The 16,751-nt window shown below is 40.7% G+C and overlaps 1 protein-coding gene across 9 annotated transcripts in view; it reads left to right on the top strand.

Annotated features, from left to right (window-relative positions):
• SLC8A1 (solute carrier family 8 member A1) overlaps positions 1 to 16,751 on the top strand; it is a 407,018-nt gene that overhangs the window by 333,998 nt on the left and 56,269 nt on the right. For all 9 annotated transcript variants that reach the window (XM_036873088.1, XM_036873094.1, XM_036873093.1 and 6 more), the window contains one exon: positions 697 to 796. In XM_036873088.1, the coding sequence (XP_036728983.1) occupies positions 697 to 796 (100 nt within the window). The remainder of the gene's footprint in view (positions 1 to 696; positions 797 to 16,751) is intronic.

Consider the following 16,751-nt stretch of genomic DNA (forward strand, 5'->3'; position numbering starts at 1 on the left):
AAATAAGAGGCTCAGAGCTCGTAAAGCAGGGGGAAATTCAGTGCAAGGTCATTGCAGTTTGCCCTGCACCATACAAATTGACCTTTTCTTGTCTTTTCTTGTTTGCAGCAGGAGTCAGGTGAGATGAATTCTCTATCAGCCACCAGGCTGACAAAACCAGTAGCCAAAGAAAAATCCATTTATTAATGATCATACAGCAGCAGTCTTGAGGCTTTGCTGTCTGGCTGCATTTCATTGATCAACAAAAGTATAATAAGAACAGGTTTTAGTTTCGTAATCTCTCTGCCATTTCCAGTTATCCACCGATAGGTAGTGCTGAGCAGGGGGTTAATTCAGTTGCAGACACACACTCTAGATGAAGCCAGGAGAGAAGCAAGTTCATGAAGCATCCGAGGGGAAGGGATGGGCTTTTGCATCATCCTCAGTTGTAACCGGTGAGGCTATTCTTCCTTGGTTATTAGGCAGTGAAGGAGGCTTGTATTTGCTATGAAGAAGTTTCCATTTCAGGATGTTTCCAAGAAAGGACTATGCTTGTTTGCATACTCGTAACAGTGTTTGATGTCAATACTGTTGCTCTGAGCCTAACATCTGCTACCCTTTAGATAACTCTGGGGTTTCAAAATCATCAAGGTCTGAGATTTCCCGAGGCCTTAACCAACCCGGCAATTATTTTCTGATTCTTTTCAACCTCTCTAGAGTACCGTGGACAAACTTATTAAGAAGACAAACCTAGCCCTCGTGGTTGGGACAAACAGCTGGAGAGAGCAGTTTATCGAAGCGATCACTGTCAGTGCTGGTGAGTACTTTTCTCTGCATATTATAAATGATAATGTCCCAAGCTTACTTTTCCTGCCGTCACCACTTGGTCTAGGTCAAAGCACCAAAGACTCCCCATGATAAAATTAAAAGAGAAATAAATGTATTTGTAATGTATATGCACATTTTGGGGACGAATTTAGACATTCTAAGATGAAGCAAATGTCTTCAAACAGGACATCCTTCTCTGTCTACATTGCATCTTTCTCTCTGGAAATAGACAAGATAAATTTAAACCCTACTGTGTCTCTTACTTATGGATAGCCAATCACAGGGTTTTATCTGGAAAATTCCCTGAGAGCAGGAGAAGTGACCAAGTGCAGGTCAGAATGGAACCATCAAAATCGTAGGTGGGACAGGGTGACGTTAAGACACTTCACCACCATCATCTGCATCATTTTTCACTCTCTTCAACAACATCTAACAAATAAGTGTTTGCACTGGCTCTGGAAGTGAAAATAGAATCACATTCTGCTTCTTCCTATACAAGCAAAGTGCGGAGTTTTATGTAGGAAGATCCTATAAAATGAAGAGTGCTGCAAACTCAAGGAGCCAGACACCTGAGGAAATTAAATTCAGAAAGAAGTATCCCTTTTCTGTGTCACCAAACCTTGTCCACTCTCTGTGTGATTGTAAAAAGGCGGAGAAAAGCCCCTTTCAACGATTCAGGAAAGCAACACTCTCGTGGGATTTTTCTGGTTTTCAGTTCTTCTGTTTCATTTCCACTGGTTCTTTCTCTTTAAAGATCCCCGCAGGCTCATTTTCTACTCTTGCAGCTAGTGAATAAAACTAGAATTTTCTAACTAGTGATTCCCAGACTGTAAAATATGGAAACAGCGTCACTAGCGGTTGGGTCATGACTTCTAACACAACCCCCTCTTTCCAATCTGCCACAGAATAATTTGACAGATCTCCCAAGTACTGTGGGAACAGAGGGTGATAAAAAACATTTGTGCCTGTTTATTATTAGTGCTGTTAATAATCACACTTTGGTTTCTTGCAATAGAGTATACAGTGGAAATTCATGAACAGTAAATGATGAGTAATTGCTTAGGGGAGTAGATTTGAAATTTACACATAAGTTCTAATGGAGGTGGGGACTCCCTGTCTTAGCCCTTTTAGACTGCTATGACAAAATACCATAGACTGGGTGACTTGTAAACTACAGAAACTTATTTCTGGCAGTTCTAGAGGCTGGAAGTCCAAGATGAAGGCCCTGGTAGATTTGGCGCCTGGTGAGAGCCTGCTTCCTGGTTCATAATCTCACTCTGTCCCCACATAGGGGAAGGGATGAGGGAGCTCTCCAGGGTCTCTTTTATAAGGGCATTAATCCCACTGATGAGGACTTGGCCCTCATGATCTAATCATCTTCCAAAGGCCCCACCTCTATATACCATCATATTGAGAATTAGGTTTCAACATATGAATTTGGGAGGGACACAAATATTCAGTCTATTATTCCCTCATTATGGCTTGTATTTTTTCTATAAATCTAAGATTAATACCTGAGGCGTGAGCTATATTCCTTCTTCATAGAGAGAATAAAAACTAAAGGGACAAAGATAACTTGAATAAGAAACTGTTGACAAGGCCAGTGGTAGAAAATATTAAAAAATAACCAAATTATTTTATGGGCCTTGACATACTAGAATTGAAACGTTAAAAGCAGCATAAGCCTTAACAGACCATTTCTAATAGTTTCCAGGTTTCCTTTGGCTGCAGATATATGAGTATTTGTATGATGGTCACGAGCTGGACCTCATTCATTCATTTTTCTGTATGTCAATCATTCATTGTTCTTGCTGAGAAGGATATGACAGTGAATGAAAAAGACAAATAAGCCTGCATGAAGCTTACCATCTAATTGCAGGAGACAGCAAATAAGTAAAATAAGCAAGAAGTCAAATAAGGTGTCTGTACGATGGTGAGCTAGTCATGGGGAACAACAAAGCCATGGAGGGAGACAGGAAGTGTGCATAGAGGCTGCATTGGATGGTAGCCAAAAAGACGCCATCCATAGACACGTCGATGCTGAATTTGCTTTTCTAGCCATGGAGTGGTTTGTGCTGGTTCATTCACACATTTTTGTAACTTTCAGGGACCCAGGTAAACATTTTATGGCCAGTCTATGGCAATGGAAAAGGGTGGTTTTAAACGGCAAGAGTGATTATGCTGCAAACAAAGTTGTGTATTTGCTCCTGGTTAGAATAGGTATACAGAGAAACAACTCTAAAGATGCTAAGACTTTCTTACTTTAAAGGGGAAGATTTTGGTTGGCCAGCACTTTCTTATGTTGAATCAAATCCTCTCGAAATCTCATGAGGTCAGTATTATGATCATCCCGACCTTCTGGAGGAAGAATCTGAGCCTCAGCAAGGCAACTTGCCTTTGGAAGGTAGCCCAGAGCCCTGATCTACCAAATACTAGCCCGATGTGCTGTCCACTGCCCTTAAGAGAGAGAAATTTCCAAGTGAGGAAAATTGATCCTCCCGTCTGGCTCATGGAGTGACGCTGGCCTTGTCACCTCTCCTGATGCCATGGTTTCAGCACTTACATGATGGGAATAACTCCCACTCAGATCCTTTGAAGAACTGTTAATGAACGAAATGCCAAACCTCTCAAAGGTTCTTATTTATCGTGCAATATATTCTGTTTTATGTTTCTAAGTGACTGCTTGGGAACAAGACAAAATTCCTCAGAAATTTACAGGCTGCTGGGTAAAACTGATCTTCTTTACAATTTTGAGACAAAATATCAGAAAAGCTAACCCATAGCTTATAGCCATTAAATTACATGAAGGGCAGTTAGGAAGCTCAGTTGTTGTCATTACGATTAAATTTAAGTCTCTAAAGAATGTTAGTATTCTTGGGTTGTTAAATAGACAATACAGTTTGTAAAGCAGTATTTCTTGAAAACAGACTTTCATTAGATTTTAAGATTTCATGGCTAAATAGTTGAGAATCAGAAAGAGTTGCCTTATTAAAAATGTTAAATTGCTTTTAAATGGCTCTACTGAGAGGCTTTTTCCTGTGCAATTTTCTGTGCAAAATTGAGACGATCTATCTTGCTAAACAAAAGTAATACTTTTATAAATAGGATTTTGCTTCTCTTTCCCACTGATTATATTTAAGCTAATTTCAGGGTAACCCCCTGGCTGTCTTTTGGTTCTCCTGTCTTCTCTGAATTTCATAGCTCAGTCCCTGGGCCTCCTATGACCATAATGTTTCTGTAAACCAAGTTCTTATAGTTCAATATTTGAAGAGTTAAAGGATTTATGAGACTCAAGGGATTAGGAAGGGATTATATAGTCGTGTCCTGGCAGTTCTCCTTCTATCTTTCCCTGGGTAGAATACCAGGAGCGGTAGCCTGCAACAGTGAAATGCCTGTCAGAAATTTACAAGGCAAGTCTAGTACCATCAGGTGCTTTAAGATGTGCCAGCCACTGTATTTCCAAGGGAAGCCAGCACTCACTGTGTGTCTGGTTTGAATTTCCCCCAGTGCCGCCATCTTTGTAGTGTCTCGGCTAGGGCAGAATGGAGGGTTGGCTTTAAGAAATTGTGGACCAGCTGGGCTACGAGGAAGAAACAGATGTTTCAGGGAAGAGGGCAAAGGTTAGCTGGGTAAAGAGAACCAGGATGCCAGTGCCAGTTCCACAGCCAGCGCATTGTTGTTCTTCCCAGCAGCCTTGGGCGGTGGTGAGGTGAAGGACAGAGCGATGGCAAGCCTGGCTTTGGAGTAAGATGTGGATTTGTGTCCCAGACCTCCAAAAACTCCCTGGGTGACTCTAGGCAGATTACTTCCCCTCTAAATCTCAGTCCCCTCGTGTGTAAAGTGGAGAAAACTGTTCCTCACTCACGGAGTTGCTATAAGGATTGATCAAGGCAACACGTATTTTCACAAGGACTGTCTGTGCATTGGGATAGCACAGTTGGTTATTTGAGAGGCAAACTTCTTGAATATTCTACGATAAAATCTAACCAAATTTTGTGGAAAGGCAGTCAATTCAGTTTAATTACTAAAAAGGCTAAGTGACTAAAAACACTGGTTGACCTGTTTGTTTTGTAGTATTACACATGCCATTTGATAGATAAGGAAACTGAGATTCAGAAGAACAATGTGACTTGCTCAAGATGCCAAAGCTGGTAAATGTCAACGCTGGGGTACATATCAGCCTGGGATTCTCTTCTGTGTGAAAAGTGCACTCGCTCGCTGTGCCTGAGTCCTGAGTACACACACACATGGAACACCTGTATACATACATACGCAGATGCACACAAACATGTATGCGTGTGTGCAAACACATGAACACACAGAGACACACATACGTAAACATATGTGTGCATACATGCAGATACACAAAACACAGGCACAGAGACAGGCGCCTTATATGGCCTGTATCTTTATTCGTTTGCATAACTGAGCTGCAGATTGAAATATGAAGGGTTTTTTTTTCCCTTAATATTTGTTAAATCTCCTTAAGCCCAGCTCATGTTTCCTTCAGGGAAGGTGCCAGTCAATTCTCTAAAGAACAGAGGGAAGTGTTTGTTTCCCTAGGTGCATCTATAGGCTTCTCCTGCCTAGTAATTGGTGACATTCTTTCAAGAACACCATCACACTGCCCTCTCTTTTACCTGATCATTTTAAGTCTCCCGCATTAAGGCTTTTTCTCAAATTCTTTTACTTTTGACATCAATTTTGCATATCTGATATAGTATCTGTTGGACTTCTCATAATGAAGGAACACTCAAAAGGGGCCAAAAAAAAAAACCTTTTTGTAGTCTTGATTCTGTCTCTTGTCAACTGCATAACTTGACAAAGTATTTAATCTTTTCGAATTTGAGTGTCACCATCAGTAAAATGAGAGGGTTGGACTAGGCGAGTTCTAAGAAACCAGCCAGTATAGAACTTTGGGAGCTCTGTGGATGTCTGCTGTAGTTGTACAGCAGCCCCGATGGCATCATGTTTCATGGACCACCTGATTCTGAGCAATGGAAAAAAAAAAATACACTCTGCCCACCTTCCTGGCTCGCTTATATTAAATATTCAGCACAATGGCAGCATGCAATTCACATCTATTCTCCTAGAAGGAAAGGGATGAGAAGATAGTCTTCCATTGTAAAAAAAAGAAACGGAGTGAGAGGATGATTCGAATATTTCTAATTTTCTTCCCGCTTGGTAATTGGAGCCCAGAAATCCCTGTGGAATCCTTGACAGAAGAAGGGCAGACATTCAACAGGAGGCCAGGATCTTAGACGTGACTGGCCTGTCCACCCTCACTACACTTCACAATAGATTAAAATCAGAGACACCGACACCAGCTAAATAAACAGGTGGAGTGGGTGTGGTCTCCTGAGTCTACCATTCCAGTACGGAGACTAGCTCAGTTTGGGGGATGCTTCTGTCATCGGTCTTTCACCCATGCATGTTATGTAGAGTAATAAGTGCTCTCAGATAAACTGAATTATTTAATAGCAAAAACTGTCACCTCAGTGGTGCCCCTGAACAATAATTCACTTGACAATCCTGTCAACCCGAAGGCTGATCCACTGCCTAAGTCCTAAATAATAAATCATAAAAATGGTACCTCAAATGAGTTTCAAGGGGTTGCCGTGCCATCTGGTCTAAGCAGGAATCTTTCTAGGATCTATTATCGAACATCATTACTATGGAGACACTCTCATTACTTAATGTGTAAACCCCTGGGTCATATGAAAATCCCATTTAAACAGTTGAAAAAAAATAATCCTGCTAGGTCAGGATTGACACAGCCTTCGTGTGACTTTGAGAAAATCAGAAAAACAAAGAGGGAAGAGGGTGCTAGGGATTGGGAGTTTTGATTTTGTCCTGTTTCTTGTGTGACTATAAAGATTCTTAAGTATCCTTTATGTAAAAATAGAAATTGACTGAGGTTCATGAAGAAAGATGAGGTTTCATGAGAAATGGCAAGTACAGTTACCTTTAAGGAAGTTGGTCAAAAACCTACGTATAAAATTTCGGCCCGGGGCTTCCCTGGTGGCGCAGTGGTTGAGAATCTGCCTGCCAATGCAGGGGACACGGGTTCGAGCCCTGGTCTGGGAATGATCCCACATGCCGCGGAACAGCTGGGCCCGTGAGCCACGATTACTGAGCCTGCGCATCTGGAGCCTGTGCTCCGCAACAAGAGAGGCGATAGTGAGAGGCCTGCGCACCGCGATGAAGAGTGGCCCCTGCTCGCCACAACTGGAGAAAGCCCTCGCACAGAAACGAAGACCCAACACAGCCAAAAATAAATAAATAAATAAATTTTTAAAATAATCTGTTTAAAAAAAAAAAGCAAAACATTAAAAAAAAAAATTTCGGCCCACTTTCTGCTTAAATAATATTACCATTTATTGCTTGTCTACTATGTCAATGAAAATAATCAATAAACAATCTATAATAAGAAGAGAAAAGAGTTTTATCTGAGCCAAACTGAAGACTATAGCCTGCAAGACAGCTTCCCAGATTACTCTGAGAAACTCCTCCTGAGAAGCATGTTTTTCAGCACAGCTTTATATCTCGTCAGAACAAAGAACATTATACAAGTCAGGGATACATTTCTTCAAGGTTTCAAGAAAAAAAACAAAACAAAACAGACCAGCATGTACACAGCAAGTCCATATGGCCTTGGCACCAGGGAAGAGAGTCTTATCATGCAAGGAGGACCAGCATTGGAGTTCCAGGAAGGGAGGCATTTAAGTTTTATTTTTAACATGGACATTCTTTACTTCTGCTCCTTCTGGTCCAATGTGCCCTTTTCTTTAATAATTAAATCAGATATACAATGTGTGTTTGATGGGCCACAAACAGGTTAGGCCATTGGAATGGATGACCTCTGTTTTGGGAACATGGAACTACTAAAGGGTCCTCTGAAGGACCTTTCATTTTCAGCAATAAATGTCAACTTATTCTCAGTGGCACTGCTATTTGAAATTTAGAGCTCTGGCTTTAATCAAATGAAATATCTGCCTTAGAGTACATGTTAGATAAACTGGGTAATTACACCAACTTGGCCAAAGCTCATTTAAGAGATCTAATGCTTAAGACACACTGTCTAATGGTCACGTTAAATTCAGTAGCTGCTCTTCCTTGCTTTGAATTAGATATCAGGAAAGTAAAGCTTCTTTAACTTTTTATCAGAGCCCCTATCAAAACTGCTTTCACTGGATTATAAATTAATCATAATTTTAATTTTTACCTTTAAAGTATAATATTTGAAAAGTATTTTTATCTTTCCTTAGAGTTAGAGTTATTATTCAAGATGTCACTTAGTATATTTAAAGAAAACATGATAAATTCCTACTTTAGGTTTTGTTTTTTTTCAGCAAATTAATTTTTTTTCAGTGTTTTCTTATTTGCTTTGACCATCAGAAAGCTTAGTCAATTTTTTTTGTCCAAGTATTCAATATTCACTCAACTTACATGTCTGAAAGTGTCCTTTATTTCTGCCTTCTTCAGATATTTTTTGGTCCTGTTTTATCTTAAAATAGTTTAACTTTATTAATAGGTACAGATCTGCTCAAGTCCTCTTGGAAGTAGAAAGAGTCTAAATTAAAATACTTTTTTTTTTAACTTTGGGTTTATTTATTTATTTATTTATTTATTTATTTATTTATTTATTTATGGCTGTGTTGGGTCTTCGTTTCTGTGCGAGGGCTTTCTCTAGTTGCGGCAAGTGGGGGCCACTCTTCATCGCGGTGCATGGGCCTCTCATTATCGCGGCCTCTCTTGTTGCGGAGCACAGGCTCCAGACGCACAGGCTCAGTAATCGTGGCTCACGGGCCCAGCTGTTCTGCGGCATGCGGGATCCTCCCAGACCAGGGCTCGAACCCGTGTCCCCTGCATTGGCAGGCAGATTCTCAACCACTGCTCCACCAGGGAAGCCCTAAAATACTTTTTTTAACAACAGCAAATCTGTCCTATTTACCACTATTTCGCTAGTACCCAGGACAATGTTTGACAGTGATAAGAATTTGTTGAATAAAGAGTGAATGAATTTAGGTGGGAATCAATGTTTTCCAATCTACATGTAACTGGATTAAAAGCCTGTTTTCCCTATATCGTACTGCCATGTCTGATCTAGAAAAAATCTATATAAACACATACATACCCTCATCCACACATATGCCATGTTTCAAAGCGTTTCAGACACATTTAATTCATATATAATATACACAGAACGTACAGATATACAAATGCATGTAATTGTACCCATATAATACATTTATTTTTGCATATGCAAATTGGATATGCAAATCCATATTGAAAATTGCATTTTCTGTCAATTTCCTTAGTGGAATTTTAGTGTTTTTTGGCTGGTTATTATGATCCAAAATGAGAAAGAGGAAAAGCAGAGGGCATGAGTAACAAAGAGGATGACGGTAAGTTCCATAAAGAAACTATTTATGGCAGATATTCTAGGGCCATATTGGTAGGTAGATAAAGCAAATCTAGGATATCTATCAACTTTAAAATGTCAGTGGTAGCAAAATAAAATGTTGAATAAGGTAGCTTCAACTCTTAGTTTCAGAAAGAGGCAGGCCAGCCACACGGCGGTGAGAGAACAAGAAGGCGGGAGAAGCAAGCAATTATTTTCTGGCCCCTGGATATGCTTTAGCTAATATTTCTGAAAAGAATACTGGCTTGTTGGGCTGTTTTTCTCTTAAATTGCTTACTACAAAATCTTGAGGAAAACACTGTACCAAAGGCTTGGGAATGATTCAGCGTTCTTATTTGTAAGCCTGGAGTCACGTCTCTAATGTGGTTTAGAGGAGAGGCAGCAGCTCAGCTCTGCAAACAATGCGCCATCACTGGATCCAGTAGCTCTTTTGTTGGCTTCGGCTGCTGCGATGTGAATACAGTTTTAGTTGTTGCTTCCAAATCAATGCACGAGGTATTGAGGGGGGGTTTCATCCCAAGGCGGGAGCCATTGTACACTGTTTCCAGTGGGGGAAACATTTCAGCATAATCCAGCGAGGTAGAAGGAGGAGAAAACATAACCAATCCCCCCCCCAAAACACACACACACACACACACACACACACACACACACAGGCGGAGGAGCCTTGTGAAAGTGCCTTGCAGCATTAATTCTTGCTGTTAACAGCCTGCTGTCTTGATAAAAACCTTGTCATTCTGACTCCTGCAGTGAAAAGCCACTTGCATGAACCAACAGGCTTTGACACCACCCAACAGCCCTTGCCTCTCTCCTGCCTTGCCTGTGCCTGTTCACATCTGGCTGGGTGTTGTCTCTTCTGTCCTGAGAAAGCATCTTAGACCAGAATCCTGGTGCAGACCTGAAAAGGAGCTTACTGATTAGCTAGTCCAACCTTGCTTTTTTTAATAAATAAGAAGCTGAGACCAGAGAGGGAAAGAATTCCCTCCAAGGTCACACAGAGGCTGTTTCAGAATCCAGGGTACTTGCTACACTACACAGCACCGCTCTCATTCTTCTTTCCAAGTTGGCATTTATGGAACCAGCACCTTTGCCCTTATTCCATGCCTGTCCCCTGATGTCACCTAAGGACCTCTGGGTTTCTTGATGACGTGATGCTTCAGGATTAAGTGAAGCAAAGACCACAACTTTCTTGGGCCAACAGTTTAGCAGCATTCAAAGAAGTATGAAATTAGAACACTCCCTAACACCATACACAAAAATAAACTCAAACTGGATTAAAGACCTAAATGTAAGGCCAAACACTATCAAACTCTTAGAGGAAAACATAGGCAGAACACTCTATGACATAAATCACAGCAAGATCCTTTTTGACCCAGCTCCTAGAGAAATGGAAATAAAAACAAAAATAAACAAATGGGACCTAATGAAACTTCAAAGCTTTTGCACAACAAAGGAAACCATAAACAAGACCAAAAGACAACCCTCAGAATGGGAGAAAATATTTGCAAATGAAGCAACTGACAAAGGATTCATCTCCAAGATTTACAAGCAGCTCATGCAGCTCAATAACAAAAAAACAAACAACCCAATCCAAAAATGAGCAGAAGACCTAAATAGACATTTCTCCAAAGAAGATATACAGGTTGCCAGCAAACACATGAGAGAATGCTCAACATCATTAATCATTAGAGAAATGCAAATCAAAACTACAATGAGATATCATCTCACACCGGTCAGAATGGCCATCATCAAAAAATCTAGAAACAATAAATGCTGGAGAGGGTGTGGAGAAAAGGGAACACTCCTGCACTATTGGTGGGAATGTAAATTGATACAGCCACTATGGAGAACAGTATGGAGGTTCCTTAAAAAACTAAAAATAGAACTACCATACGACCCAGCAATCCCACTACTGGGCATATACCCTGAGAAAACCATAATTCAAAAAGAGTCATGTACCACAATGTTCATTGCAGCTCTATTTACAATAGCCAGGACATGGAAGCAACCTAAGTGTCCATCATCGGATGAATGGATAAAGAAGATGTGGCACATATATACAATGGAATATTACTCAGCCATAAAAAGAAACGAAATGGAGTTATTTGTAGTGAGGTGGATGGAGTTAGAGTCTGTCATACAGAGTGAAGTAAGTCAGAAAGAGAAAAACAAATACAGTATGCTAACACATATATACGGAATCTAAGGAAAAAAAAAAAAGTCATGAAGAACCTAGTGGTAAGACGGGAATAAAGACACAGACCTACTAGAGAATGGACTTGAGGATATGGGGAGGGGGAAGGGTAAGCTGGGACAAAGTGAGAGAGTGGCATGGACATATATACACTACCAAACGTAAAATAGATAGCTAGTGGGAAGCAGCCGCATAGCACAGGGAGATCAGCTCGGTGCTTTGTGACCACCTAGAGGGGTGGGAGAGGGAGGGTGGGAGGGAGGGAGATGCAAGAGGGAAGAGATATGGGAACATTTGTGTATGTATAACTGATTCACTTTGTTATAAAGCAGAAACTAACACACCATTGTAAAGCAATTATACTCCAATAAAGATGTTAAAAAAAAACAAAAACAAAGAAGTGAATGGCCCTGCTCTTGATGAATAGTTGTTTTGTGTTCACACCAGCCTCACACGGCAACCCTGTGCAGTAGGTATTCATGAACCTGTTTACAAGACGGGGAAACAGAAGTTGGGATTCACACTTGGACCCATAGGTTCTGGTTCCAAGGTTGGTACTCTTTCCATCTTGTCACACTTGTGCATCCCAGAATCTAATGCCCGTAGGCCACAAGCTTATTACTTTTATTCCTCGTACTTTGCTCTTGCATCAGGGCTTGTGCGTTAGTTTTTTCCGCTGCATGGAAGGCTTTCCCTCCATGTCTGGATGTTCTCAGCATTAAGGTCTCCGCTCACGGGTCACCACCGCAGAGGAGTTTCTGTACAACCCAGTTACTCTTTATTAAACTATCTGACTTCAGTGTCTTCAGAGCCCAGATCTGATGAAAAATGATGTTTGTTCATTCGTTTTACTTGATTACTATCAATCTCTCCTTACCAGAATGGACATTTTATGGGGTCTTATTTGTCTGCATTTTCAATGCCTAGAACTGTACCTGACACGTAAATGATGACTAAATATTCACTGCAGATACGAATGGTACAAATAAAGTTACTCTTTTAACCACTGCATTCCCTTTGAAGAAGAGGTTTATTGGTTATTTTACTAGGGATATTGGTTCAGGTTAGAGGTTCAGCCTAGGCTTATGGAACAAAACAGTGACCTGAAATACTTTTAGAGATCAGACCTATAGACGTAACAGCATTTTCTCCATGCCTTAACCAAATAAGGAAACTAGGCCACAGACATTGATAATGAGAGGGGAAGGGATATTTTAAAGATGCTTTATATTAAAGAAAAGCATCAAACAGCTCCATTACAGGATTTTTTTTTTATGAGAGATGAAAAAATCCACTGACGAACAGACAAATCTGATTGTCAACACCCACCTTAGGCAGCCTACCCTTTAAAGGAAGTGTTCATGTGCAGTCAGGGAACAGGACGCTCCATCTGAATTCCACTAAGGAGCTAATCCTCTTGTCCAAAACCGATTTCACTACATATAAGATTCTCACTTCTTTTTAAAAAAGTCTCATTTATCTTTTCGACAGCACCAAAGAGAAATTTAGCTGAGGCTAGACTTTGTTTCCAGGAGATGAATCTGTGAGTTGCCCAAGAACATGGAAATCATCAAAGCCTCTTTGCTGTCAGTGCAGAGCCCTGTTTACTGGCATCTCAATGAAAATCACAACAGAGAGAAGGGAGCAGGGACGAGCAGATGAGGGGCACCCTGAATGATTGCAGTCACTTTGTATTGTGCAAACCGAGGCCATGATGAGATTTCTAGATACCCCACTTTCATCACCACTTTGCCGGCAGATCAACTCACAAACCCCAGGATCAGAAGAAAGTCCCTTCAAGTGGTCCTGAGACCAGGAAAGCAATCACAAAGCAGGGGAGTTGTCTTTGCCCAAGAGCTATCTAGAGTCCATTCCATTCTCTATGCAGAGAGATTGATGTTTGCCACAGTATGAAGAAAATCCTACTTCCCCCCAGGGCTGATATAAACCACTAGTAGAGGATTTTCCCAAAGAGTAAAAGAAAACCAGACTCTTTAGGAAGAAGAAAGGAAGTAGGACCATCCATTCATTCCCTGAAAGAGCATTCAATATTTTATACATGGTAGCATATGCAGGGGTTTATTTTAAGGAGGTAGGTTATTTCCTAATTACACTTTTCATAAAGTAATGCCAGATGAGCTTAGATTTTTATCAGATTGGATTGTTGCTGGACAAACCACAGAGATTTTTTTTCTCTGGGAAAAATGGGTCAAGTAATTGCAGTAAAGTGATGGAAAGAGTATAAATCTCATCAGCAAGTCACTTAAACTGTGAGCCTTCGTTTCTTCATCTTTAAAATGGAGAAAATAATACCTGCATTACCAGGTTGCTGGGAGATTGAGTGGAATGTGTGTATTGACCCATATGCGTGAAGGTAGGCACTTAGTAAGTGAATCTGAATTTATAGTTGAATCACAGCAGCATCTTAAGAGAATCTAGATCGTCTTTGTGCTCCTCTGCATGTGGGGCAACCTTTGATACACATCTACCCTTTATATAAATGTCAACATTTTCCTAGGACATAATGTTGATTTTTGTTGTTGTTGTTGACAATTACAGGGTTATTGCTGCCCAAACAGTTCCTCCAACGCTCAGCTTCCCACACTCCAGGAGGCTAATTCAGACACAGCTGCTGGTATTTACAAAGAGTTATCAGAGCCCTCGGTCCAGTCTTGGAATCTAGTGTGCCCACATACTACCCACTTTATCTAAACTAGCAGGAGGCATCTACACTTGCTGAGTATCACTTCTACTTTTTGGAAGTTTTATTTCTTAGGTGCTCCAGTCTGCAGGCAAGATGCTCCTCTATTGCAAGAGCCTGAAGTTCTGTTAATCCTACAATCAGTAAAGGGTAAGAGGACACTCTGAATTTCAAGACTCAACCTGACTTGGAGTGATTTTGCAAAAATAAAGCTTGGGGCAAAAACCACATGTGACTAATTATGTCAGCCCACAGTCATTTAGGAGCCCTCAGCTCACATAGAGGAATTCTTTAAAAAGAAAGAGGCTAAGCAATCGAGTTTCAGCTTTAAACTGATTCATTTGGCTAATAATCAAACTTGCATGGAGCTAGAACTCCTTAGTGGATCCGTTTTTCATTTTGACAGTGGCCACATTTGCTGAGAAATATTTCTGTCACGTTAGATATTTCTTGTGCTGTGTTAACCATCCTAACAAGGTCCATAATGACCTAAACTATTAAGCATTCTGTTCTTTGTGGAAAATTTCACCCAGGGGTTCGTTTGTTTCCAACAGGGTTGAAAGTTATGCGCAGAGAGTGAGCTGCCTTCAAGTGTCCCTTTCAGGATTGTCACACATCACCTGTCCCTAGCCGCCCAAGTATGGGCTGAAACTAGCGGAGGTCCTGTGGGGCAGAATGGCCCATAGCTATCTCTGGCTTGGAAGTAGATGGTGGGGATGATTAACAGGGCCTATATAGGTGTTCTCTCCATCTAAGAACAGGCCAGAAGTTCAAGTCACAAAGCTGCAGCAGTCTTGAACTCATATTTCTTACAACATGATGTTGATATCCAATGCATCTCTCCAAGGAAATAGAATGAAAACTAGAGATCAGTCAAGTCTCTAGAATAAAGGACATACTCCTAGCTGTGGGTGTCTAGGCACAGTGGATTTTAGGCGTGGGGTCTCCACACTAATTCTGATCCCCACGACTTAGTAAAGACGGGCCTCTTGATATATGACCAGGCTTGCTCTCAGGCCTTTGGCTGCAGGGGATGAGGGCAGTGAGACTAGAGACCATCAGAAGGGCCCACAGCCCGCCACCCCCAAGGACAACTAGCCACACCAAGAGACTTTGTCATAATCCAAATACATTTTAAAGAAGGCTTCAAGAATGACACTTCTTAGAAAGAGCTGGTATGCTATCAAGGTTCGAGTGTTCTCATGACAAAGTTTTACATGGACTGAAAAGACAGTTAAGTAATCACTTCTTTTAATCACTTCCTATAAGGGTAGGTGAAAGATTGTACAATTGCGTCCCCCAAAATCAATTACGCTAGTGTGGAAAATGGAAGACATGACCTAGAAATGGCTTTGGAACAGTGGATTGTTGGTGTTGGTTTACTTGTATGACAATGTGTGATGTCAGTCCAACGTGTTCATTAACAAAAGTGCCCAGAATGAGGATGGCGAAAGACCTTCCCCAATGCAGGCAAATAAGCGCCTCTTGGAGTTGCATTCAGCTCCACGCACTGCATTCTAAAAAAGAAGGCTGTGTACATGTCAGTCCCAAACTCCCAATCTATCCCTTCCCCCTACCCTTCCATGTACACGCTGCTCTATTTAAAATAGGTAACCAACAAGGACCTACTGCATAACACAGGGAACACTGCTCAGTATTCTGTAACAAGCTAAAAGGGAAAAGAATTTGAAAAAGAATAGATACATGTATGTGTATAACTGAATCACTTTGCTGTACACCTGGAACTCACACAACATTGTTAATCAACTATACTCCAATAGAAAATAAAAAGTAAAAAAAGAAGAAGAAGAAGACTGCTCAGAGGAGCATGGCCAGACTGAACTTGGAGCGAGGACTGAGGGTGAAATGATAGGAGCCAGCTTCAAGTACCTGAAGGAATGTCATGTGGAACACGATTAAACTTACTCCATGTGGCTTAAGGAATGGGACCCGGACAAATGAATGGACCTACCAGCCCAAGCTGACAGACAGAGCTGTTAAAATGTGCATTGTGAGACTATGAACTCCCTAGTAGCTGAGACTCTCAAGTGTGGCATGGGTGACTATTTGGCAAAGAGATTTTAAAGAAATTCACATTAAACAGGGAGCTGACATTGGCAAGCTCCAAAACCCTTCCAGTGCTTTAAGTTAAGGTATTTTTCTAATCCCCACACGTTTCATTTGATAGAAGCAAATGTCTGTATTCTTTCCCTGTGCTTTGGCAACTCATAGATCTAGAAATTTGAGTGAATTGTGTTTTGAGATCTCTGTTGATAAGGAATTATCTTGCAATATACTTGGAAGAAAAGTTGCTGACATCTACTTTGCATCAGAGAATAAGTATTTGGCCAAAAAGTTTGCTCGGGTTTTTCTGTAAGGTGAACAAAAATTCATCAGTTGTATCAGTTCTCAGTTTGTTCTCTTAAAATTAGAAGGGGTAAATTAGCTGATTGCTAAAGTTTCTTTCACTTAAAATATTTAGTAACTTTGTAAGAACCTTTGAATAAGAGAAATGGAAATATACAACAGAAGAGTAGAACTTGATTTATAATTATTGTATATCGGGTTGCAAAAAAAAAAAAAGTGATAGCTATGGAAGAGAAAGCCCATTCAGTAATAAATTA

This window comes from Balaenoptera musculus, chromosome 13, assembly GCF_009873245.2.
Source record: "Balaenoptera musculus isolate JJ_BM4_2016_0621 chromosome 13, mBalMus1.pri.v3, whole genome shotgun sequence".
Lineage (NCBI taxonomy): Eukaryota > Metazoa > Chordata > Mammalia > Artiodactyla > Balaenopteridae > Balaenoptera > Balaenoptera musculus.